This window comes from Zerene cesonia, chromosome 18 (genome assembly GCF_012273895.1).
Source record: "Zerene cesonia ecotype Mississippi chromosome 18, Zerene_cesonia_1.1, whole genome shotgun sequence".
Classification (NCBI taxonomy): Eukaryota; Metazoa; Arthropoda; class Insecta; order Lepidoptera; family Pieridae; genus Zerene; species Zerene cesonia.
The window spans coordinates 9,231,286-9,256,666 of NC_052119.1; the positions used below are offsets into that span (position 1 = coordinate 9,231,286).

The 25,381-nt window shown below is 33.4% G+C and overlaps 2 protein-coding genes across 9 annotated transcripts in view; both read right to left on the reverse strand.

Annotated features, from left to right (window-relative positions):
- Window positions 1–790: 790 nt before the first annotated feature.
- On the reverse strand, window positions 791–9,659 carry LOC119833861 (formin-binding protein 4-like). Its single transcript, XM_038358065.1, has 10 exons — window positions 9,258–9,659; window positions 8,898–9,032; window positions 8,370–8,547; window positions 7,846–8,110; window positions 6,346–7,146; window positions 5,812–5,945; window positions 2,802–2,919; window positions 2,141–2,308; window positions 1,657–1,917; window positions 791–1,071 (listed from the first exon to the last, which is right to left on the reverse strand). Exons 1-10 carry the CDS (start codon window positions 9,427–9,429, stop codon window positions 976–978), a joined length of 2,328 nt encoding a protein of 775 aa, XP_038213993.1. The 5' UTR covers window positions 9,430–9,659; the 3' UTR covers window positions 791–975.
- Window positions 9,660–11,411: 1,752 nt separating this feature from the next.
- Window positions 11,412–25,381, reverse strand: part of LOC119833911 — a 36,983-nt gene continuing 23,013 nt past the window's right edge. For all 8 annotated transcript variants that reach the window (XM_038358134.1, XM_038358142.1, XM_038358136.1 and 5 more), the window contains exons 4-6: window positions 15,612–15,762; window positions 13,390–13,511; window positions 11,412–13,080 (exon numbers count right to left, since the gene is read on the reverse strand). In XM_038358134.1, coding sequence (XP_038214062.1) covers window positions 12,025–13,080; window positions 13,390–13,511; window positions 15,612–15,762 — 1,329 coding nt within the window. In that variant the 3' untranslated portion in view covers window positions 11,412–12,024. The remainder of the gene's footprint in view (window positions 13,081–13,389; window positions 13,512–15,611; window positions 15,763–25,381) is intronic.

Genomic DNA, 25,381 nt, shown 5'->3' on the forward strand with positions numbered 1-25,381 from the left:
AAAACAATTATTTGTTTCGACATAACAAACAAACGACGCAACGACCGAAAACTACGCTCTTCACTGAGGCATTTGGCTATATTCATTTTATTCCCCGTCAACCAGGGGAAGCCGAGAAAAGCTAGTGTTGTTTGACGCAATATAGAGGTAATGTAATAGCGTACGGAGATGGGATCCTCTTAAGGGACGCTCGGTTAAATCGACCCAAATCCGATGGTTATATATATGTTAACATATTATGAGTCGCGAAATGTGGAGCATTATGTCGCATTTATAATAATATATCACATATTATCATAGTTATATCGCATAATATTTGTTAATTATTATAAAAATACAACTTAATGTGACTACCTATAGGTTTTAAATAAACCCCCCAGGATTTTCCAATTGAAGTTTCTGTACCGATTCCTTTATAGATTTGTTATAAATATTTACTTGTTCATATTGCTGTTAAGTCGTTATGTATGTTTCATAAAATTTCTACAGATAAAACCCTACAAGAATAACTAATTGCTCTGAAATAATGATAACAATCAATGATATTTAGCACCAATTCCTTAGCTCCTTCACACAGAACAATGATTTTGATGAAAATGCGACGATGTGTGAACTTTAACCATTGCTAAGTTTTAAAAATATCGGACACGTTTACAAAATATCTTGATACCCAGTTGTACTCAATAAAAATTTATCTTAAAATGCGTCCTACCAATCTAATGTGTGTATGACTTAACAATATTATATCAATATTTATTTTATTGAATATCGATAAAATAAAACCATAATGTATATTATATTATTTATTAAACTACAAATAATACAAAGTGATCCTAATATATACAACAACTTATACGAGTAATTTTTTAATATCAGCGCCATCTATGAACACCGGTGTAATTACACAGACTTAATTTCAGTGCCCTCTGTTGACAAAAATGGAAGTTTTGCATTTCTAGTCAAAAATAAGAATTTTCAATCAGAATTAATCTCTTCTGCAACCTGTTGCCATTTAGCGACAAGAGACGACACTGTCTTATGCTTCATTCCTATTGAACTCGAGATTTTTACCTGTGAATGGAAAAAAAAAATAATTGTTATTCTCTTAGATAAATTAAAAACAAACACATTTATAGACACGATATAATACTGTTTCTGTAATATGTTTCATCTATTATTTATACATGTTTCTGTTGGCGCCGTGGTTAGAGAGTAGTGAGCGACTATAGGACTGGCGGTTGTGAATTCGATTCCTTATTCTTTTTACATGATATTATGAAAAAACTGAAACAAAATACTTTTCAATATCTAGCATCTATAAAACGAGAATCTACTTACACATTTTACTTGTAAGGATTACTTTTTACTCTATCTAACATCTAGGATTATTATAACATAACTAGCTGTGCCGCGGATTTGGCCGCGTAGTATCTGATGTTATATAACCTTCCTCAATAAATGGCTTATCTAACACTGAAATTTTTTTTCAAATCGAACATACAGAGACATACTCTTCATCTTTATAATATTCGTAAAGTAAATTATTATGTTCTTTATATTATTATATTTTATATCTGCTAGTTTACTTTTCTTAAAAGAAACAAACCACACACTAAAATTTATAAAATCAACAGTACAGTTACATTCCTAACTCACCTTACTCTTCCGTCTACTTTTCTCCTTTTCGCATCTCTCAATCTTCTCAACTTGTTTCACCTCACTCTCTCTATATCTCTTATCTCTCTCTCTTCCCTTCTCACTCTCCCGGTGTCTCTTCTCTCTCTCTCTTCCCCTCTCACTCTCTCTGCTCAGTTCGGGCGAGTTGGAAGCAGTGGGCGGGCCGGAAGAATGCTTCTCCAATTCTGCTATATCGCTATAGAACGAGAGAAGTTCATCGCCTATCTCTTTCTTCGGTTCCTGAAAATACGAAAAAAAAAGTTTAACAAATAATATTGAGTTTGTGTGTATAATGTGTTTAATATCCTCGATCATTCAGACTTCTTTGTTTAATTCTTCTTTGTTTTAGATGAAAATGAATGAATATTTCTGCAATATGGTGTGTAAGCTGATGTGTACCATAGTGAGCATTGTTTGATTGGATAATATATAATGTGTGTAGTATCGTGTGTTATACACTCACGGGCGGCGGAGGCGGGGGCTGCACCAGCGGCGTGTGCGGCGTGTGCTGCACGTGCGGCGTGTGCGGCGCGTCGTCAGTACCGGGCGGGGGCGGGTCGTCCCACGCGGGCGGCGGCGGCGTCGGCAGCCGCGGGGGGGACGGCGGCGGCGGCGGCGGGGGAGTACTCTCCTGGGCAAATAATACGATATTTTAATTCATACTGATTTAAATTAGAATAAGTTTCATTTAATATATTTTAATTTATAGTTTTATAACATTGAAATGCTTTGTAAATGAGAAATTTTCCGCGATCCAAATTAAATTACTAAGGCGGGAACGAGGGGGGCCAAGAGGGTAAGCGTTGCTACGGTTTGGCAAGACGCAGGCCCAAATCCCGCCTCGTGATCAAATTTTTTCTCATTAATTTAATATAATTTTATAATCTTATCTTATATCTGATATTCTTTCTTATATCCTTCCTACTAATATTATAAATGCGAAAGTTTGTAAGGATGTGTGTGTGTTTGTTGTTCTTTCACGCAAAAACTACTGATGCAATGAAATTTGGTACGTAGATAGAATTATAATAAAAATTGTCAGCTTTTCGTCTCGTTTCACTATCACATTATTTTTTTATACAAAAAGAAAAAACTCTTGACAGATCGCGTTCCAGTATACATACCGTGACGTCGGGCGGCGGCGGCGTGGTGCATATCTCCATGTCCGTGCTGGCCACGGCGGGGTACTCCCACTGCACGAGCCCGTCCGCCTCGCGCTTGTAGCTGTAGCGCCCCGCCGACCTGGGCAAACCGTCGCGTCCTTACATCTGATTGGCTCGCTGCTCGCACGGCCCGCGACTTTAGCTGGCGGATTGCGCTTTAAGCGTTTTGTTCGGTACGCATACGTGAATTCAATCGGAAGGTACACACGATTTGGTCTGCGTTTAAAAGGATTCGTGTCAATAATTTAAGAGATCTCAGTGATGGAATTAAATTGAAAGAAATCGAGCGTTAGGCGTGGTTTAAAAAAGTTTTGTGTCGATAATGATTGAATAATTTGAAATATTGACAGATCATTTGGTTTGTTTAAGACATGAAATGTCAATTTTGTACAAAATATGAAAAGTCGCCCATGGAACTATAATAAGTGATGTATCATATTGGTTATTTTATAATCAACTAGCTTTTTTAGGCCGCGGCTTCGCCCGCGTAGAATTCGCTTATATCGCGCGACATGGTAAGGAGTATTTTCTTCGCATTAAAAAGTATGGTTTGTTCTTTTCCACGTTTAGCTCCACCTTCATATCAAGTTTCATCAAAATCGGTTTGACGATCGAACTTTCATACAAACTTTCATCCCCTCTTCCAACCCTTTCTACCCTTTTTTCGCGATAAAAAGTATCCTATGTCCTTTCCCAAGTTCAGTTCTATCATCATACCAAATTTTATCAAAATCGGTTCAGTGGTTTAGGCGTGAAAGCGTAACAGACAGACAGACAGACAGAGTTACTTTCGCATTTATAATATTAGTAGGGATTTGAAAAAAAAAAAGAAATGATAATACAACTTTTATCCAATGACACCTAAATTGAAGGTTTGTTTAATTAAAAAAATTTTTGACAAATTTTACACGGTAGAAGAATTGCTGTATTATTTTTGTTTTTTAACTATACATTTGTATAAAAGAAGAAATCTATATAATAAGAAATAAATTTGAGATTTGAAAAAGTGAAAGTTTTCTTCTAAGCTCAATCCTAAACCAGTCAATTTTAAACACTCGTTTTCACCATTGAATTTCTCGAATCCCATCTATAATTGCAAGTGCTCTATATGAAATCCTCTTATGACTTTTTTATATAGATATTTTTTTATTACTATCCAGCCAATCATACTACACTACGTGTGCTTAAAACGCCATACCACCAACTAAAATCACGGGGCCAACTTAAACTATGACACCAGGGACCAGTTCAGAAAGCGCCAACAAACAGAAACCCCGATTTCTGCACCAGTCCCATATAAATATGTATGTGTTTATACTAAACCCATGAGCTGTAAGGAGCTACGTATAAGTAACAGAAGCTCGACCGCCATACGATTTTCGTCCTTATGCCCTTCTGGAACAGATCAAAGTGCATTATCAAGAATATGAATAGTAAATAACGAAAATTTCATCTTACCAGAGTCGAACGCGCGGTAAGCCTCCGCAACAGATTGTCTTCTCTCTTCGTGTCGCTTCAGCGTTTTGTTGGAACTTTCAGTAGTTTTACAATAAGTTTTCTTGGCCCATATTAATACTCTGTCTTTATATACTGATGGATGAATGAACAAAATATATAATTTTACAATTACAACAACAAAAGTCGGCATTTGTTATAATGTCTTGACATTAGTTCAGCGTTCAAGCTAACTAGACGACAGCTGGACAAGAATGCTTTGTGTTGACAAATATACTATTGGAAGTATTACATATATTTTCCAAGAATAAATAATCTATTCAACGAATATTTACCGATGTTTTAATTTTTAATAAATTATACAACAAATAAATCACACATATAAAATATTTTAAGTCGAACGAAAAATCACTATAAAACTATAAAATAATACTAATAAGGGCCAGCAGATGAGAGACAAGGTGTTAAACCTCTAAACAGTTTTATCGTTACAAATTATCGGGTTACAGAATCAAAGAAACTCAAAATGATATCAATAAATGTTTTATTTAACAATAATAACTCAGGTACTCTTTGTATCACATTTATATCACAATATACTAACATATTAAAAATCAGACTTTATTTGTGCCTTAATTCTAGTATATATAGGCATTTTTAAGCATACTTCACTCCACAAATTCGTTTATCTGGTAACTCAAAGCTGATAAGAATAAAAAAATATATGAATAGTACAAGACGCGTTTTAAAATAAAATTGCAATATAATTTGCATACAATAATGATTTTTTTATTGATGTGAACTGACTGAATAAAATAATATGTCAGTATCAGCTTTATAAGACGTTATATTGAAATGGGTATCAATATTTTTAAAATGCATTTCAAAATGTTTCAAAACATATTGTATAAATGAGTAATTACGTTTGATGAGAGAACATGATCAATAAAAATAAAATGAACAATCTTCATGAGCCTCCCGCCATATGAAATCTCACTATGAATCCAGCTCGAAGGACCATATCATCATTATTTAAATGTTAAAAAATGGAAATGTATCTATCTTTCATTTTATTTATTCCACATTCTCTTACCAAACTATAGCACAATTTCATTATTTTAAATCATTCACGTAGGTGTTCTCTTGTATATAGTTACGAAACATCGCGAAAGTGTATCGTGTGACAATTAACAGGTTGAAGTGAATGTAGTTGAATATGAATTATGAATAGTGTGTTACAAATATAATCTTGCGTTTAAATACATATTTTTTTATTTATCAATATGGAGTTTTTAATTATTGCTGTTAGTTTTGATTTGTAAATAGCAAAAATTATGTATTCGATCACGGCTATAATCTCACAACTTTAATTTTATTATGGCGTTATACAGTAACACAAATACGTATATCGTGTGTCGGTACGCGCGCACGCGTGTGTGCATGCGTGTACGTGTACGTGTACGTGTAGGTGTGCGTGTTTGCGTGTGCGTGCGAGGCTATATATAGAAGCGCGTACCTCTGGAAGACGCAGTGCCAGCCGGGCGGCGCGGCGCTCCGCTCGTGCGCGCCGAGCGCCGCCGCCGCGCCCTCCACCCAGCGCCGCCAGTACGGCGCGGAGAGCGCGCCCGCGCGGAACGCCGATACTAGCGTCTGGAATGCGTTATTACCTGGTTATACATGTAATTCGGACAGATGGTATGACCTGATGCTAGGTAAGAACATCTCGGACCAGGTTGCAGGCAGCGTTGCTACAACCGGATGGGACCACTGCCCAGAACAGTTAAGAGCTCAAGAGCTCAAGAGCTCACAGGTCTGCGTGGAAAAACCATGTAGTAAACATTTTCATCAAGGTACAAAGCTTCCCGCGAATTTTCTTTGTGCGAAGTTATTTAATCAGAATGAAATTGTATGAGTCATCGGTGATTGAATGTTAACTATACAGATTATGTTCAAATCCAAATATAAAAGAATCTATAGCAATATTCTTTATAAATGTGATTCCCCCTCCACCATAACCAATCAAAAGTAAATATAAGTAAAGATAGCTCACCTGCATTTGTACCATCATCTCCTGCACCGGAGTGAGCGGTGCCGGTTGCACTTGCATCAGGTACTTTAACTTTGCTTCTACCAAATCCGACAGATCATCCAATGCTTCATCTTTTTTATCTTCATTCAGCACTTCACCTTTCGTAAACATCAACCCGTTCCCATAATTGATAGCATTCTTCGGCGCACTGTCTTCACTCTCTTCATTAGTAAAACCCAACCCCATTCGTTCACTTGAAAACCCTTCGATATGCTGACTATATTTTGTTGTATATGCTGGTACTTCTATTTTCTCTTTCTTTGGAAGAACAGATTTTGATATCCTGAGTTTTCTTGTTTCTCCTTCCGTTACGTCTGTAAGATAGATGTTTTTCTTCTTTTCCTTTTCAGGTGGCGGAGGCGGAGGTTTATCGACAGGTTTACTTTCATCTATATTAATTGCACTAGGGAATAACATGGGACCATTTGTTTGTTTGTCTTCTAGACTTGGCGTTAGACTACGAGGCGAGTTCGTTGCACTATTATTACCATCAAACATATCTACTTTTTTACTTTTAGCTTTTGGTAGTTCCTTCTGTTCGATCTCTTGTAATAACTCATCGATGTCTAGATCCTTCACTGATTTGGGTGAATTTGTTCGTGATGCGTCATCTTTTATTATCTTCTGCAGTTCTGATGGAAGTTCACCCCCCAGCTTTTCTAACAACATTGCCTTGTCTTTGAGTTTCTTTAACAATTCACTTTCGTCTTGACTGTCTTCATCAGATTTTGTTGTAACTGGCTTAGGATTCACTTTTCTTTCCTGTTATGCAATAAACTATGATCTTAATACATTTTCAATTAAATTCTTAGGATTTCAATATTATTTTATTCACCTCAGATTGAAAACTTAGCCATCATTCTGCATAGTAATAAATCCAATTTCACTAAAATCTATATCATTAAATAACTAAAGAATTCACAAAGCAAAAACTATAAGATGACATAATTTTTGCAAAGTGAGTCAAAAATTAAATAACAATGACAAATTTAGTGAGATTGAAAAATTACTGTGTGGCTATTGCCATGATTTGCATACTCAGATTGCGCTTCTCATCATTGGTGTTCAAAAGGACAAAAAAAAAAAAATAATAAATGGAACTGAGTGGCAAAAGTGAGCAGACATATTACATATAGCTCAAATTCATGTTGGCAATACATTGCTTTCAATTGAAGCAACTAATTTGCTTGAAAAATCACAAAAAAATCTTTATAAATCTATGTAATTGATTTACTATGAATATAATAAAAAAACATAATATGTATCTTCAGATTGAAATCATACTTCATCAATCTGAAATAGTATTATACACGGTTAGCAAATTCAACACTAAAACATGGTGTTCCCTTTAAAAAAAAATAATTTAACACATTTTTTCTATGTTTACATAACTTTAGTAGTCTATATATTTGCACACTCAGTTATGAAATACTATGCTTTAAATCTATAGATATATAATACCTCTTCCTTCACACTTTCAACTTTACTCTCCTCTGGTTTCACCTCTTGAACCATATCATCAGGTAATTCTGGGCCGATGGGGGCCGAATAACTTTGATTTTCAGGTAACGAAGGTCCATACTCCACCGTTTTGGTCTTCTGTTTCTTTGGCTGATGCTTCGGTGCCACAGGCTTCTGTGTTACTGGTTTTGCTTTAGCAACTTCTTGCTCATCATTTGAGTCTGAATCTGAGTTGTGGTAGGACGTGATCAGCTCTATTTTGTATCTGTAATACAAAATGCGGACTTAGAAACAAAGTTACAGTGATTATTGATAGATTAGGATATATTGATAGAGTATGAGTAGATTTTACCATAATTAGAAATGTTTTTGAAATATGTCAAAATTTATATTAAATTACCATGCTAAGTTATACAAGCCCACAGTGTGCATGAAATATACATATATATTTTATCATTGAAAAAAATTTATTAGAACAAATACTATGTTGGTTAAAATTATTCAAACTGTATGAATATACTTACTCATCTTCACTGTCACTAGACGGCCTTTTCTTTGAATTTTTCTTGTCTTTAGAGGAAGCTTTATCGTTTTTCTTGGAAGTTTTAATTGAAGGCTTTGTTACTTTTGCTTGAGTGCTTTGTTTCTCCGCTAAAGCTTGTTGATACAATTGCCATTCCTCTGCTGATACTTCTGTGGAACCTGAAAAATTCATCTTTTAAATAAAGAATCAGTTTTTTTTTATTTTATGTGAGTATTTACATTTAGACATTAAAGTGTTTTTAACAGATTATAAATGCCATTTACTCACTATATTACAGTCTGATCGTGCTTGATGCAAAGTGTTCGAAACATCAGATTAATAATATAATGAATACATCACATTTAATATGCATTATAAAGTTTTTAATTTCTAAATGTAAAATACTCGCGTAAAATCAAACACAAGAAAATACTATTCCTGTACATTACTGAATATTTTTATCATTATTGATACTTTTGTAAAAATTGTATTCACCAAAGAAACAACTAAAAATAATGAAACAACTTACCTGCTGTGTTCAACTGCTGTTGAGCTAATTTCAGTGCCAACAAATATTCAGGAGGGGCTTCCCAAGTGACTGCATTTGTATGTTGATTCCAGTAATAGGTGAAGCCACTATTCTCATCATAGCAAGCAGACCAGGCTACATATGAAAAAGTTTTTACATCAGACAAATATTAAATATATTTATAAGAACAAGGAAGGCGAATTATCTATAGGTTTATCTAAATTATTATTCCAACAAACAACAAAGAGGAGCAATATGTTTATTTCAATGAAACTAATTGAAATTCAATTATTGTCGGTACAAAAATGCTCAGGTATTCTAAAATTGTTTTTAGGCTATTGTTGTGATATTGTCACTTACGGCAATGGGATATTGGCGGTGGATGTATGGCGGCCGAAGCGTGGTTATTTGTCGCGTAGCTTGTTGGTAGTTTTGCATTGGCTTGCGGCTTCTTGGACACTGATGAACCATCGTCAGAATCATCGGAATCGCCATAATTTACGAGTAAGCCCAGCGGGTTAGTCTTACTCATTCTTGCAATGCAATTACCAGTTCAAGAGTATACAAATATATGCTGACATTTACTGAATCTTTACAAAGCTTTACTTAATTTCATTATTATACTTAACATTGATATAGTACAAAATACTGCAATTGGACAAATAGTTTTTCATAAGAGCATTTCTTAATAATTTTTTTTATCACTGACAGGTGTCTGAACTGAACTCTGAAATGTGAAATATGAATTTATTGAAGTCACAGATTAAGTACTAGTTACTCCGAAGGTTGAATCAGTACATAAGTGTATAATCTATGGTTGAATCCATAGACGAATAAATAAAAAGAAATAATTTTTTTTAAACCATAGACACCAAATCAGTATCGCATAGATAATAATATAATATAATCTACACTAATATTATAAACAGGTAAAACAGAGGTAAATTTTGTATTTTTGTATTTACGCATTTTTGAATATTTGTAACGTTTTCACGCAAAAACACACGTATCAGCAGATATGTAAACTATGAGGAATATCATTTTATACTGGCCACTTGCTTTGGCTCCACCCAGATGCAGCCGAGATTTTTATCATGTCATCATTGACAAAGGTGCTGGTGGGTCGTCTAATGGTAAGCGCCTTCACTAACTATGAAAATTTACAGAAGCGTAAGATTGTTTAAATAATAAGACCATTTATTCTGAACTAAAAGAATTTGTATTTATAATATTGTGGATTCATTTTGTTCAATCATAAAATGTCTCCTTGTTCAGAATGCCTTTTGGCATACGCCTTCTTCAAACACCATCCATTGGATATATATGTCGGATACAAACTAAAAATTGATCAAAACATACAGGTATTGGACTGCGAGTGCCATCTATTGGATACATAACTAACAACCGAAGAAAGCGTAGAGATATTGGAGCGCCAGCGCCGTCTAATAGCGTTATACAGAGTCTAGGAGGGGCGTAAGCCGAGCGGGACAGTCAGAAATTGTCCAGCCGTCTCTGCGATAGCAAGTCTCCTGGGAACTGTACCGCGTTCCAATTTTTAAGTGTAAAATTAAGTTAACGGTTAAAGTGATTGTCATTTAATTTAAATTTGAATTACAACCGACTTTCAATTCGAAGTAACTTTTATTTCCCTTGCTCGTATCCACTGCCTACACGCTTGGAAGCATGGCCGAAGACAATCCTGACCACCTTATGTCGATATATATATATTATACAAGGTTGTTTATAGATCTATGCAAATGGATTGCCGAGGGTAAGGTAAGGTAGGCAGATAGGTAAGCGTAATGAACGAAAGGATTGGGCAAGGTAAGGAATAGGATGCGGAGCTCCGGATCCCCCACTAACTAAACGAAACACAGTAGCAAATTACTATTTCACGCCTTTGAAACTTTATAATGTTAGTGTAGTTTCAGTTATAAAATTAAAATAAAAGGGTACACTGCAAAAAAAAAAAGACTGACAATTATATTATTTGCTTATCTATTTGATTCAGTTGTGTTAAGCAGATTTTCGCTGCCTAGGACCAACCTGTACTCGCCAGTTGTTAGTCGGTTCGTGAGTCACTAGGCTGTATATCATATCTAAGTACTTTATATTTTCTGAATTAATTAATTGGCGCTTCGTTTCGGCCCTTTCCGTATGCCGCCCGGGGACAGTGCGGCAATAAATTATATTGTAAAATATAATATAAATAATTAATAAATTAGACAATCAAATGTCTACTTTAAATAACTTATAATAAAGTATGCATACCTAAATAAAACAAAAAATACATTTTAGTATTTAATTTAACTTAACTTTTACATAGGCACGTGTAAAAATTTACAACAATGTATAAAAATAAATCTATTTGTACACAACTATGACAAATTAATAAACAACAGATGTCAGTAACAAACACATGATACAATATAATTATTAGCCAAAAATATAATAACAATAAGTAAGTATAAAGCGTTACTTTGTCAAAATGGCAAGATGTAACAGCATTTTTAAGTGTTTTAACTTATGTCGCCATTTCATTGTAAAAACGCTAAACTGTAAGCAGTTTTTCGACAAATTAAAATTTCTCGGTAATCTTAGACATAACTTTACGGTCACTCAACATTGAAAACATTGCAATCAAAATAATTATGTTTATTTTTATATAATTTTGTTCTTTTGCTTATAACTTTAATATATATTATATTCACTTGTATTTATTAAATATATATGTATATATAATACAATATAGTGTATATAAAAACCTTATCTATTTAAATTATAACGATTCTAGCGTGTTACTATTTGAGAGAATTAAAATTGTTTCAAGTTAATAGGCATTTAAAATTACTAGTAAGTGTCGTAATTTTGACTGGGTGTACACCAAATTATAAAACGTATTGTTTAGGGCTTATTCTTGGTTACTTTTATTTTTGGTGTATTGCAGTGCAAAATTAAGTCTCGCTGAATGCTTCTGTTTATCTTCTACAAAGATACACTGAATATCTTTATCTTGCATTCTTCAAATTGACATTGAGGATAAGTTCTCTGTTTAGTTTAAAAAAGGGATGAACCGTTAGGATGCCATGTACAGGTACATGTGTAAATAAATAATTTCCTAAGAGTGTTACCGTTTAACTACACAAGGCTCGCATTTACCAGGTTCAAGATAGGCTGGATGGCATTGAGGACAATTAGGGTTTTCTCCATAGCTGGACCTCCCAGGCCTGGATACCTCAACTTGAAAGGAAGTCTGTGCTTCATCATCACCGTAACCCGGGTGAGGATTGTCCAAAGGAAATACGTAATCAGGGACGAAGTATGAGCTAATGTTGTACTCTGTGTTGCTTGGAGTTGGATCAATAGTTGCTGGAGTGGTTCTTGGTGCGCTAAATGGTCGTTTTCCCTGAGACTTTTGTGGAACATTAGTAACATTTGTGAAGTTGCTAAATTTTGGTGGTTCCAGATCCAACGCAGGGACAGCCCATTTCCATTCGTAGTAAATAGGTGGCCCCATTGTAGTAGTCAAACCCGGTGCTGGGAAATCTTTTTTCGGTGGCAGCAAATCTTTTGAAGGCTCTGGTATACTTTGCGTTGAAGGAAGGCTATCTTGTAACTTTACTTTGGAATTGACTGAATCAAATCTGGATTCACTTTTCGATCCTTTCTTACTATCCACCTTGACGAAGTTAAAGTTCTTATCGTGGTTTTTATTTTTGCGCGGTGTTCTGTCTTCCTCTGAGCTGACTTGGCCAGCGGGCAAATGTTGGTTCAGGTTTAGGATTTCCGCTTGAGTCATGGATGTTCCAGTATTGCGTGTGTCAGGAGAATTAGGATCGAACCTTTTAATGAAATTATATACTGAATCTTCTGGTTCCATTCTGATGTCCAATTGGTTGGCGCCATCAGTTGAGCCCGGTGAAGGAAGGAACGGAGGATTCAATTCTTGAGACGGCGGTTGTATCTTAGTGGATTCTTTGACGGGGGTGTGAATCGTGGGTTGGGCTAATATATCATCATTATCATTGTTTACGTAGCGAGGAGTAGTGGATCGCAGGCCGATACCGGTAGACCAGGATGAAGGTGGACGGTAGTTTTGCTTGTCACTGTCCAAATCGTTGTTGTTGGCGCTTGATAGAGAATCAGCTATGCCGACGATACTGTTCCCCGGATGAATCAAGAACTGAAAGAGAGTAAATTGCATGTTTTAACAACTAACTAACACATATAATATCAAAGCTTTATTAACTATCAAGCAATCAATATATCAAAAAAGCATCATTGAATAAAACAAATAACAAAATAAGTCAGGAATCTTTTACGGTAACAATTTTCATAGTATTTTATATTAATTATTTTTCATGGTAGGTAATTTTCATATAATGAAACTATAAATCAATGAAGGAAAGCAGTTCGCTGTTATATTACTGAGTTCATTGATCTTGCTCTTACGTGAAATGGCTTTAACAAACAAATACAGAGATTTTATTACCTTTGTCTCAGATTCTTTAAGTCCATCGTAGTAATTACTATTTGGTGGAACAGAGAGTATGTCTGGTCGCGGGGTCCGTTGCCGCATCTCATCTTCAGACACGAACGGTTTATCTCTTTGACCTGGAATTAAAAAAAAAACTATCAGATAATCGTTGCATAACATATTTAATTAGAGAACAAGGAAACTACGACGTAAGTTAATTGCGTGCAATGTTATCACGAATCCATCGCACTTTGTAAAAACATATTTTCCATGTGCTATACCTATGAATACCTAACGTCATTTAATCAACCGCACGAATTAATTTTTTAAGTTAATACAATCGAATTCCAGTTAAAGAAAATGCGTACGAATGTTATAATTATCAGTTAAAAGAAAAGATTGAGAATTTTTTTTTGTAACCAATTAAGTTTAAGGACTGTAGCCAAGCCAAGACATGATATCAAATACAACTGAATAATTCTGACTAAAATCTTGGCCCATTAATTGCTTGACGCTTACTGCATTACAGATGATTTATTAAAATGGGTACACGACCTTCGGTTAACAAACGGGTCATTACCGCGTGAACTCTGACATCCGACGATACATTACTGTATTCGTGCTAACACGCAAAAAAGTGCCCAATTATAGCACCCATGTAACGGACACACGGAAATACTATCAAGGGCACTGCACTTGATTATGTCCATTCATACAAACAATAATTGAGTAAAACCACAGATAATATAATGCTATACGTAAAACAATGTTTAGGCCATTATATTTGTATTGTGTGCCATTATGTCTGACCATGTAAGGATAATAGGCGCTAAACAATTATGGAAAAAATGATAGACATCATAGACAATGCAACTTTTTTATTGCATTTGAAAACTGTTTTTGCAACTTGCCCATGTGAATATAGAGTTTAGTAATAGCTAATAGATGAGGAAAGGTTACGGAGAAGTTACACGCAAACGTTCTATCTAATGCTTATCCTACTTCCTACTAATCCTATCCTACTATGCTACTAATCCTACAAATATTATAAATGCGAAAGTTTGTAAGAATGTGTGTGTGTTTGCTGCTCTTTCACGCAAAATCTACTGAACCGATTGCAATGAAATTTGGTACGTACATAGTTGGACAACTGGAATAACATATAGGCAACTTTTTATCCCGATATTCCTACGGGAAACGGACTTACGCTGTTGAAACCGCAGGGCGCAGGTAGTATTTTAATAATATGGAAGGTGGTAGTGAATCAAATATATTTTCCATTCCTTTAAAGGGCTTATCTAATTGGAAAATAATCAACAGCCTCTCGGTTAAATATATTACTTTTCTTGATGCCTTTTGAAGATAAATATTTTATTCCATTTTCAACTACATTGAGCATATATAGACAAAAAATAATATGCAATGCATTGAGTCGATACAATTGGTTTTTAAACACTAAAGCATCTATACGAAATTCATTTTGATTGACTCCTCGTGTGCTTTAATGTACTTTTGATTATTAACAAGAGATCAAATTATAATTTTTAAGTGCAATACGTAGCAAGGCTAGCTGTTAGGTTTGTAACGACCTCCACTGAAGGATGACTCCATAATTATTGCAAATTAACTTTACTACTATAATATTATTTAATTACAATAACTATGAGTTACGTAAAACTTACCAAAAATAATCAGGCGTTTTACACATTATTCTGATTAAAAAATTATAATTATGTCGTAATATTCATGGTTATAAGTCAAACTTATACCTATCTGCTTTTAAACTCAGCACGCATATAAAATGCTTAGATGGATAACATCTAAACATAATTTATGCGATTTAATTACAAAAAACAAATTGGTCATGGTAACTAGGTAGTGTTTGGAATGGATTTACTCATAACAAATTAATTATTACAATCAGGTAAAAAGAATATATGGAAAAGTGAGTGCCTATCTTGTCGGTTAGCTAAGCGTAAATAATTGAGTTTTAAGCATTTAATAACAATAATACATAATATTACATAAAGCGCCAAGGTCACTGACTGACTGACCTATCAACGCACAGGCCACCTACCCCACCAATCAGGCTGAAATTTGGTCACTATCATGTAGGCATCCGCTAACAAAGGATTTAGATAAATTCTACACCAAGAGGATAAAATAGGGGATGAAATTATGCACCACGCGGATGAAGATGCGGGCAACAGCTTGATAATAACAATGATGTAACTGACCTATAAGCAAGTTGGCATCATAATTATCCTCTGAGTTGGAACAGTTGACCATGTACCAGTGGTCGCATATCAGCATGCGTTGCTGGAACAGCGTGGTGTTGGGGCACGAGTAGCTGAACTGGCGTCCGAGGCCATCGCACATGTGGTAGATCTGGAATCAACACATTTAGAAGATTTAAAATGTATACATCAAGAGAATATTTGGTAGATAACTCTGTGATGTGAGCGCTATTTTTGAATGAATTCTTATGGATGTAACTTATTGGACAAATAAATTAAATAAAAAAGGTATTGTTCTAATTTACTTGGAAGTTTTGTTTAAGCTTAGCTGGATTCGATAATGACGTGTGACACATCTGACGATAAGTGTTATTAATTTGGACAGAAACGGCACAGCCGAGAGATTCATAATAAACAACTTACGCAAGTCTATAAAGCACGATTGAACATCTTCTCAGAAATAACTACACGAATCGTAAATGGTCAGTTTGTCTAACGAACCGTTCATACAATATCGTATCAACCTTATAAAAATAGTAAATGGTAGATTATAGATTTTAAAAATGTCTTAAAAATCCAAGCATTCCTATTCGTTACAACTAATCCAAATGAAACACTGGATAACACGATTATAACTAATTTTAATTACATAGATAACGTTTCTGAAAAACGTATACATCTCAACAAGATAATCCACTTACATAATTTTTTTGCAGCTAATAATTAATTTAATTATTTAATGCAGTAACATAATTGTTTCATTTAAAATTTATTGACGCATCTTTTAATTTTAATTAATTAATGTGGAAGTGAATAAATAAAATATAATGGAAAATTAAAAAGATACTAAAGTCAAAAAGAAAAAAAAAAATATAGTCGAAATCCGTATATTTGCTAATTTATATTTTACTTATTCTGAGCAACGACTTCAAATTGAAGTCTTATACACACACTGTATTAAAATATACTTCTAATAGAAGCATATATTAATCGTCCTCATAGTTTTAACATATTTTACATTGAAAATGACTTTAGACTAGGTTCAATCGAAACACTCATAGCAACTTGTCATTAGTTATTATAATGTTATTACATTTATGTCGACACCCACGTTGTCAGGTCATTAACTGATTGTTTTATTCCGATTAACATTCAACGTTGTAATGGTCAATAAACATAGACTCGAATGCACCTTCTATTACCTAAGTATGTAAAAACACTTATGAGCCCATATGAGACATAAATACCTTAAAAAGTATCAGCACCACGTTTTTAAGCATAGTCACAGATAACATAAAACTATAGAACTGTTTTTTTAGAATAATTATTGAATTTAGAAGAATTATTTTTTTAATTATAAGGAGGAGGTTTCGCATGCACTCGATTAGCGAAACAACATATAACATAATACTCTACGCGAATCTGTGATCTGAGATGAAGGGCGCTTCCCTAGAAGTACCTGTTTATTCTACACTTATAGATCCAGATTGTACTCGTCGGGTTACAGATTAAGAATATTCCAGTCACTTGCGTTTCGAATAAGGAAAACAGGAAATAATCCCACTTCCTACTAATATTATAAATGCGAAGTTTGTAAGGATATGTGTGTGTGTGTGTTTGTCGCTCTCTCACGCAAAAACTACTGAACCGATTGCAATGAAATTTAGTACGTAGACAGGTAGACAACTGGAATAACATATAGGCAACTTTTTATCCCGATATTCCTGTGTTCCTATATAAATTAATAAAAATACATTATATTATGCACCAACGTACTAAAAGCTCAAAAGACAAATAAATGCATACAGATACTTTATTTACTTTAAAAAATAACATCGGTACACAAATAACTTCGTCTGCTCTCAATGCGATTTTCTTTCCATTTTTATAATATATGCTCTGATTCTTATTATATACACTTAGTGTAATGTTTTATAATGTATAGCACATAGCTTCAAATTTTAAGTCCTGTTTTTATAACCTGAGCATAAAGCTTTCATCGATAAATAGAGTAACTGATCTTGATAAGGGTTGGATAACTGAACGTCCGATTAAAATTACTATTAGGTACTTAGTGCGTGAAATGCAAGACTTAACTATATTTAACAAAACACTGAACCGCCTTCAAATTGTAAACTAGACCATAAAATGGGCGCCAGATTTCAATAAAAAAACAGTTATCAAAATCGTTTCACTCAGTCGAAAGTTATGAGGTAAAGACAAAAAAAATGCATTTGAATTTATAACCTTCCTTTTTTTAACTGGATTGACAAACTACAGATTTACAATATCAGAATAGACAGATGACTCTTTTGTTTAGCAGGTTAACAAACAGACGTTATTATTTTGTACATGCTTCAAATAAGACCAGAAAAGAACAATTATAGTCATTACGATGTAATTCCGGCATTTTAGAGGAAGTTTGTGTGCCGGAACATCAATGAAATATCATAATTAAAATTTTATTTCGATACACATGTTTTGCAAATGTAGCAACGAGTTTATGTGTGCTTCATGTTTAAAGTTTTTTAATGATAATAGATGACTAGGGCATAATTATAACAACAGTGGTGGTGCAAGGATCTCCGACTTAAATGAATAGAAATAAATTGAATTGAAATCACGAATTAATATTCGTGTGAATCGAAGAACGAAAATATCGTGTGGAAGACACCAGCATAATAAAGGTTTTACATGAACGTTTTACATGAGAAGCCTGTGTACCAGTAGTGGGAATAAATATAAACTGACGATGAAGGCATAATTAATATTTCGATATGTTATACACTGATATTGTATTACATAGTATCAAAACATCTAACAGCAATGAAGTATAGACTAACCGTAAGACATAGTAATAAAATATTTCGATTACTTATTTTTATCATCATATTAGGTATATAATTATTAAAACGATTTTGGCATAGATAAAACAAAACGTTGATTGCTATAAACATACCAGCAGTGACTAACGTACTACGCATCAAAAATCCAAAACATATTGAACATTTCTGCACTTCTGCCGACGACGATAACATTAATTGGTCCACATAAAAGACGCGAGAAAAAAACGCAATCAAATCAACGAAACCACAATTTGGCTTAAAACGCAATCAAAATTATATCCAATAAAAATTCATGACCTATCGAGGGTCATCTTAATACAAAAGAATATTAATAAACTGTATTAACATTTACAAAAAGTCGAAATGTGATTGTTGATTTAATCAGAGCACGAACAAAAGGCATTTTTTTTTTATTATTTTATTGCCAAGGCCTTACTACTTCCTCATACCAAAAGAAGACGCCATCAATAAAAACTAAGATCATAGTAATGGCCAATTAAATGTAAATTACGCTTTATCAAATTGGATTTAACGGATTAAGGTATTATTCTATAAGCACTTGTATTATCCTGGCATCCATTTAAACTGACTCCCTGAGGTAAAATAAAAATAACAAAGAACATTTTAATCTACAAAAATGAGACTGTATAAGGTGTTTTCATTACTCGAAATATGGATTATCAATTAGTAAAGCAGCAACGAAAGCTTTTATGAGAAAGGAACGCTTAGAAATTAAAAGCTTTTTAACGGATTTTAAACGCGATTTATTCATTTAAAATCCGTTAAAACGCTCGCTGTAGAGTGTTCGAAACATCGGGTTAGTAATATAATGAATAAATCGCGTTTAAAATCCGTTCAAAAATTTTTAATTTCTAAATGTATAATACTCGCGTAAAATTAAACACAAGAAAATACGAGAAAGGAACGTGTTTTTTAGAAGGCTGAGGTATATTGGAGTAATAAGGGGAGCTGGGTTAATTCCGACAATGCCAAATTGCAGGTAACTGTTGCATTAATTGTGATTAACCAACTTAAAATATTTTTATGTTATACCTAACTCTTATGCAGAATCTATCCTTTCTGAGGAGATTAAGTAACTAAACTGTTACGGCGCTACTGATAGCCATTTTACAATAACTATTACAGACAATCTCCCAATATGGTGACAATACCATATTAAAATACGTGGTCTTGACATGGCGCCGCGTGGGTTTCCTCTCTTACGTCATAACTCCGGTTTGTTAATATTTTTTGAGGTGAGATTAGATATTGTTTTATATTGTTCTAAATTTCTGTTTTTGTTGTGTCTAGTTTTACGTTAATTGGAATGAATTTTTATCACAAATCTGTTTTCTCGAATAATTCATATCAACTATCTATCTGACAGTCGTACAGACTGACAGCGAAGTCTTGGTATAGGGTTCCACATAACCTCCGTAACACATAACCTCCGAAAGTAACACATCCGAGATTCACAGACCTTGAACCTTAATGTTACGTAACTGAGTGAAATTGCTACGGCCGGCCGTCTGGTCACGCCGTACGTGATTCATTCTTATCACGAGACGTATATAATTATGTAAAAACAGTCATCTTTTGATCGCTTACCGTCAGGCGAAACACCATGTCATTTTCCCGCTCATGGCTTAAAAAGATGTACCAACTATTCTTATTTTCTAAGCCTGCTAGCGTTTATGATACCATTCAGGTCCAAGTAACGGGAGGCATTATGTCAGAGAAATACCTTCGATTGGCTGACCCAATCCATATAAATGTACCTCATGTTGAATCTAGTCCACACGTCTTTTCGACGTAACCGAAAACACATACAAAATGTAATAAAACGGCACAATCGCTATTACATAAAACGTAAAATAATTGCAATAATATAAATATTCTTTACACGTTTAGAAGCTTGTCTTCCGACAAAAAGTGGGTCACTTTTTGGGTCTGTTGCATGTCAAATTGTCAATGTGACTTTTTGCTAACCTACGCGCGTTTCGTGACTGATTTAAAGGTATTAAGTTTAGAAATTTTGGGGTCATGACCTTATTATTAGAACGATAAAAATATGAATTATTTATAACCCTTTTTTTCGTTATATTTCACGATTTAAATTTTCAGAAGAATATGGTGTCATAGTGAAAATCAGGTATAGTTAAATATAGGAGATAATATGCCGACAGTATTTATTCATTGGATACATTTTTCTTTGGACTTTTATTTTTGTGTTATAATATTGTCAACAAGGACAAGGAAACCATGAAGTTCGGTTGACAATTAATTTAAATTTGCTATATTTTTGTTATGCAAAGATGTACTTTATATAAACCACACTTAGTATTGATTTCAATTGTGCACTTGATCGTCTATTGGCCCTTAACCCTTAAAGGTCTCTAAAACAGCATTCCAACGATATTAATATGTTTAAATCAAGTGCAAATTATGTTTCACGACTCTGATGTATAGCCTCATACCTGTATTAAATCGTTGCAGTTTAATTATTACAAGAATTGCGTACGAGAAACAAAATTTATAAAGACAAAGAAAAACTTAAGACAGTCCGATTGACTTATAGTCACGAATTGAAATCTCTTTGTTGTAAGAAATATATTTTGGATGCAAAGCAAAATTATAAGACAGCATACGAATAAATCACTAATCATTGAACTAAATAATAAATAATTCAAGCGGTAGTTACTTTAAAAAATATTAATCAAATCCTAGAAAACTTGCAAACTTGCTTTATTTGTTGACGGTACGTGCGTAAAGAATGCGAACAGCTCGATCGAGAGATACCTTCTAAGTAGTACCTTCTAATATGTTTGCCATATAGTTTAAAGAACAATGGATGCGTTGGTGTGTTTATGCACCTTCCAAACGAATACCCTTGAATACGCACCTTATAATCACTTATATTTATTACACCTATTTACTTATTGCGGTGCGTGTGACTTCTTACCGATTAAAAGAAATGTGGTTATCCATCAGACACATCTAAAAGTCTCTCTCTTCTCTATTTGTATTTCTAGATATGAATACACTATGTATAAGTGTGTTTTATTCGTATGTATCATTCGAAATAGGTCTCTCTTATACAAGATTTTCATTTAACTCTTAGAGTCAAAATAACTAGGATGTATTTTATTAAGATGTGTACCGGAAACGCAATATGTATCGTACACATCGGAAATCCTGGCAATCCAATATTTGAAGCTATTTAAATAATGAATAATTCATTTAATGATAGAGTTGTTAAATTATATATCTGTATAGCTATAATTATTTACTTTATGAAAACAGAAGTAAAGTCAGGACGCGATTAAGTGTAAGCTACTTATTAATTAAATTACCAACTCTGAAAGCCAGTAAGTTTTAATTAGCATTATGAAGTGGAACGAATTTTGTTTTGATTAAATTGTAGATAATTTCAAATACCAATTTTAATATAAACATTAAATCGATCAACTTTTGACACGAATTGTGTTCCATCGTAAAATATGATGGCGTTTTGTAAGTTTCTGTCGTAAACCAACACAATGGCTGTTCGCACGCTGCTCGCTGATTATTTATAACGAAATGGAAGACCGTGACACGTAAATTTCTTCTGTGTTATTAAAAATTGTTTGTTTATACTTTACTAGCGACCCTGCAGCTGCAATAATATAAACCTCCTTCTTGTTAAATTTAATTTTAGTTTTATAGCATTGAAATGCTTTATAAATGAGAAATTTTGAAAGAATAGAAAAATTTGATCACGAGACAGGATTCGAACCTGCGTTTCTTGCCTAACCGTAGCAACGCCTAGCCTCTCGGCCACCCGTGATCCTTAAGAGAAGATCCCAGGATCACGGGTGGCCGAGAGGCTAGGCTAGCCTCGTGATCAAATTTTTTCTATTCTTTCAAAATTTCTCCTCCCTCTTGTTTCACTCGATCTATTCAAAAAAACCTGAAAATCTTTTGCGTCATTTTAGAGACCTAAACATGCAGATACACAGACGGTAGAAAGCGATGAAGGTATAAGCAACATGGAGCGCAACTATCGAATATCGAAAAGCTTACAAAGAAAGCATTTCATGTGTTACCACAAATTAGTTTACGACTCTAATAACTCTCTAAATTACGTTAATTTAAATTTTTATGTATCGATTTATTCACATAAAATAAATATCTATACGACTCTCAGATCGAAATAGTGTATTTTATAATTGGATTAAGAGGTTAGGTTACTTACGCGACAACTATTATCTATAAAAAGAGTGAAATTAAACATTTAAATTGTGAGTTATTCATTTTTATTCATCGCAACATACGATAACATGAAGTTAAGGCAAGTAACTATGCAGTCGGAAATCTATGAAGTAGGAATATATAACTAAACATTATAGCAATGAGATGACCTCAAAGGTTGCAAGCAATCCTGAGACAATTTTTAAACAATGGCATTCACCTTGAATAAATACCGTGTTTTTAAGGATACTAATTACATTAAAATTGTACAATTCTACTCTGCTGTGGTGTTAATACGTAATTCATTTGAATGGATATTTATTTAGAAATAATTTTAATATATAAAAATCCAGTGTCATGATGTATGTTCCCAATGAACTCTTCACCAACTCAACCGATTTTGATGAAATTTGACATTTTATATGTAATTTGGTCCAACTTATAGGATAGTTTTTATTTCGATTACTTGTCCCAATAATTTATAATCTTAATATTTTTAATTATTACTCAGCCACAGCAATGCGTGGTAGGGTATGCTAGAAATTTAATAAAATATTGTCCTCCTATATTCTTTACACTGAAGTGTCCACTTACATTACCTACTAGTAGTCTAATTATTAAACATCATATCAAATCAGTTTCTCTATTCCTCGTTGTGAAACTCAAAAATATATCTGCTTAATTGATAAATATGTAATATTCAAACAGATTCTCGAAGTATATTTGCATATATTGAAAAAATAATAACAAAAATGCTTCTTCCCAATTGTGTTTTGTCAGTCGGTTAATTTGTTTTGACTGTTCTAAGATGTTATCAAACTATTCGAGTTTAGCAACGTCATCGTCTTCCAATAAAAAGGCCGATTTGGCATCCAGCTTATTAAATGCCATAGATTTTACCCATTCACTAATAGTTCCGTCTTGCTCACTTAAACGCTGTGTGAATGAATACACAGATAACCTAGATAACGCAGGCATCTGCTTCCAGCGACCTTGACTTGGTGAAATGTTAACTACGAATTATTTTGCATTCATCTTAATTACTTTATAATGCATTGGATTAAATATATGTGTACATTTAATCATCAAAACATATTTGGCAATAAGTAAATGGAGCAGATAGCCGTGGGAATATAATTTGGCTATATTTTCGTACGACTTATGTTTTTTATACGTTCGTTAATCAAAACGTATTATTAAACCGAAAGAACTGATGGTAAAAACGTTAACCGTTTCATAACCACTCAAAATATTACCAATTCACAAACATTTTTTTTAATTTTTATGAAGCTTTCATTTAATTTCGCTCAATTATACAAATTCAAATTCGACCATAATTATTATGCCTTCCGTGATTTATTACACGGCACATTATGACATTAGCAATAATTGGACATACGACGATGACATTTTATACATTATTTCTCAATATTAAAGTGAACACTCGGGCTTAATTTTTAAAATTATACCCATATTGTTATGTCCATACTATGATGTAAAAGCGTAAAACGTTGTTAATCACACGTCAGATTGAGGGATCAGGGACATGTTTAAAAAGAGAATTCAGGCAAAGGTCAATGAGATCTCGTCCTGCCAGATAATTATTGATAATCTGTATTTCGTGAAGGTTCGCGCGCTTTTTGTTTTATTTCATTTTGTTTACACTTATGAGGATCTTGTCAGATCGTAACAAAGGTAGGATTATAACTAATTTGAAATGTGTATGATCAAGCACGCTTTGACATAAATTGAACAAATTTTTACCTTCATAGTTTACAGTTTATTGCTATGCCACGTACCATTAATGGCAACATTTATACAATATAATTTGTAGTAAATCCTATTTTTATAATATTACCTATTTTTCTAATTAAATATCTCGATTTCGAAATATTTCTGCAAGGGACTTGCCATAATTATATTAATCTATTAATTATTAGTACGGAAGCATAATTTAGCCGTCACCGCCGAATCATTGGTAAAAAAGACAAACAAATAAATACATCATAACATAGTTGACAATGGCCACTAGTATTTTTTTTTTACATTACCTTATCATGACAAAAAAAAGATTAAACTCCATGACATAAGTTCAAATGCCATAGAGGATAGCCATGGTTGCAGCATGCCAGTAATAACTTTGTTCTATTAAATAATGTTACGTATATGTCATAAATCTTCTCATAATTACATAAGATTATGTAAAGTTTGTTTACCAGCATGCAAATCTAACGTTATCTCGTTCCTCTTATAGTTATCATTTCCAGGATACGTTCAAATCAATTTTATGTATTGATTCTCAATATTAATGTGAATTTATACTTATAACTGTTATAGCCCATTATTAAGATGTAAAACGAATTGCCTTCGTTAAAAATTATAAATGAAAATAGATTACTATGTTTTTTATGATCGTTATTTTCCAAATTTTACGAAATGTACGTATAAGCAGAGGGATTTTGTATTGTAAACTAAGTTATTCAAATAATAATCCCACCGTATATAACCCTGTCTCCCGATTTTGTTCGTAAAAAAAATTATTACGCAGGCAATTACTGTTTTTGTTAAAAAAATACCCTTCAGAGTAAAGTATAACGCTGTCTGTGCCTACAGTCCTATATATATATATATACCTAGTCTTGCCATAAATATTGTAATAAAGAAAAAAGAAAATTGTTAACTGCAAATAACATT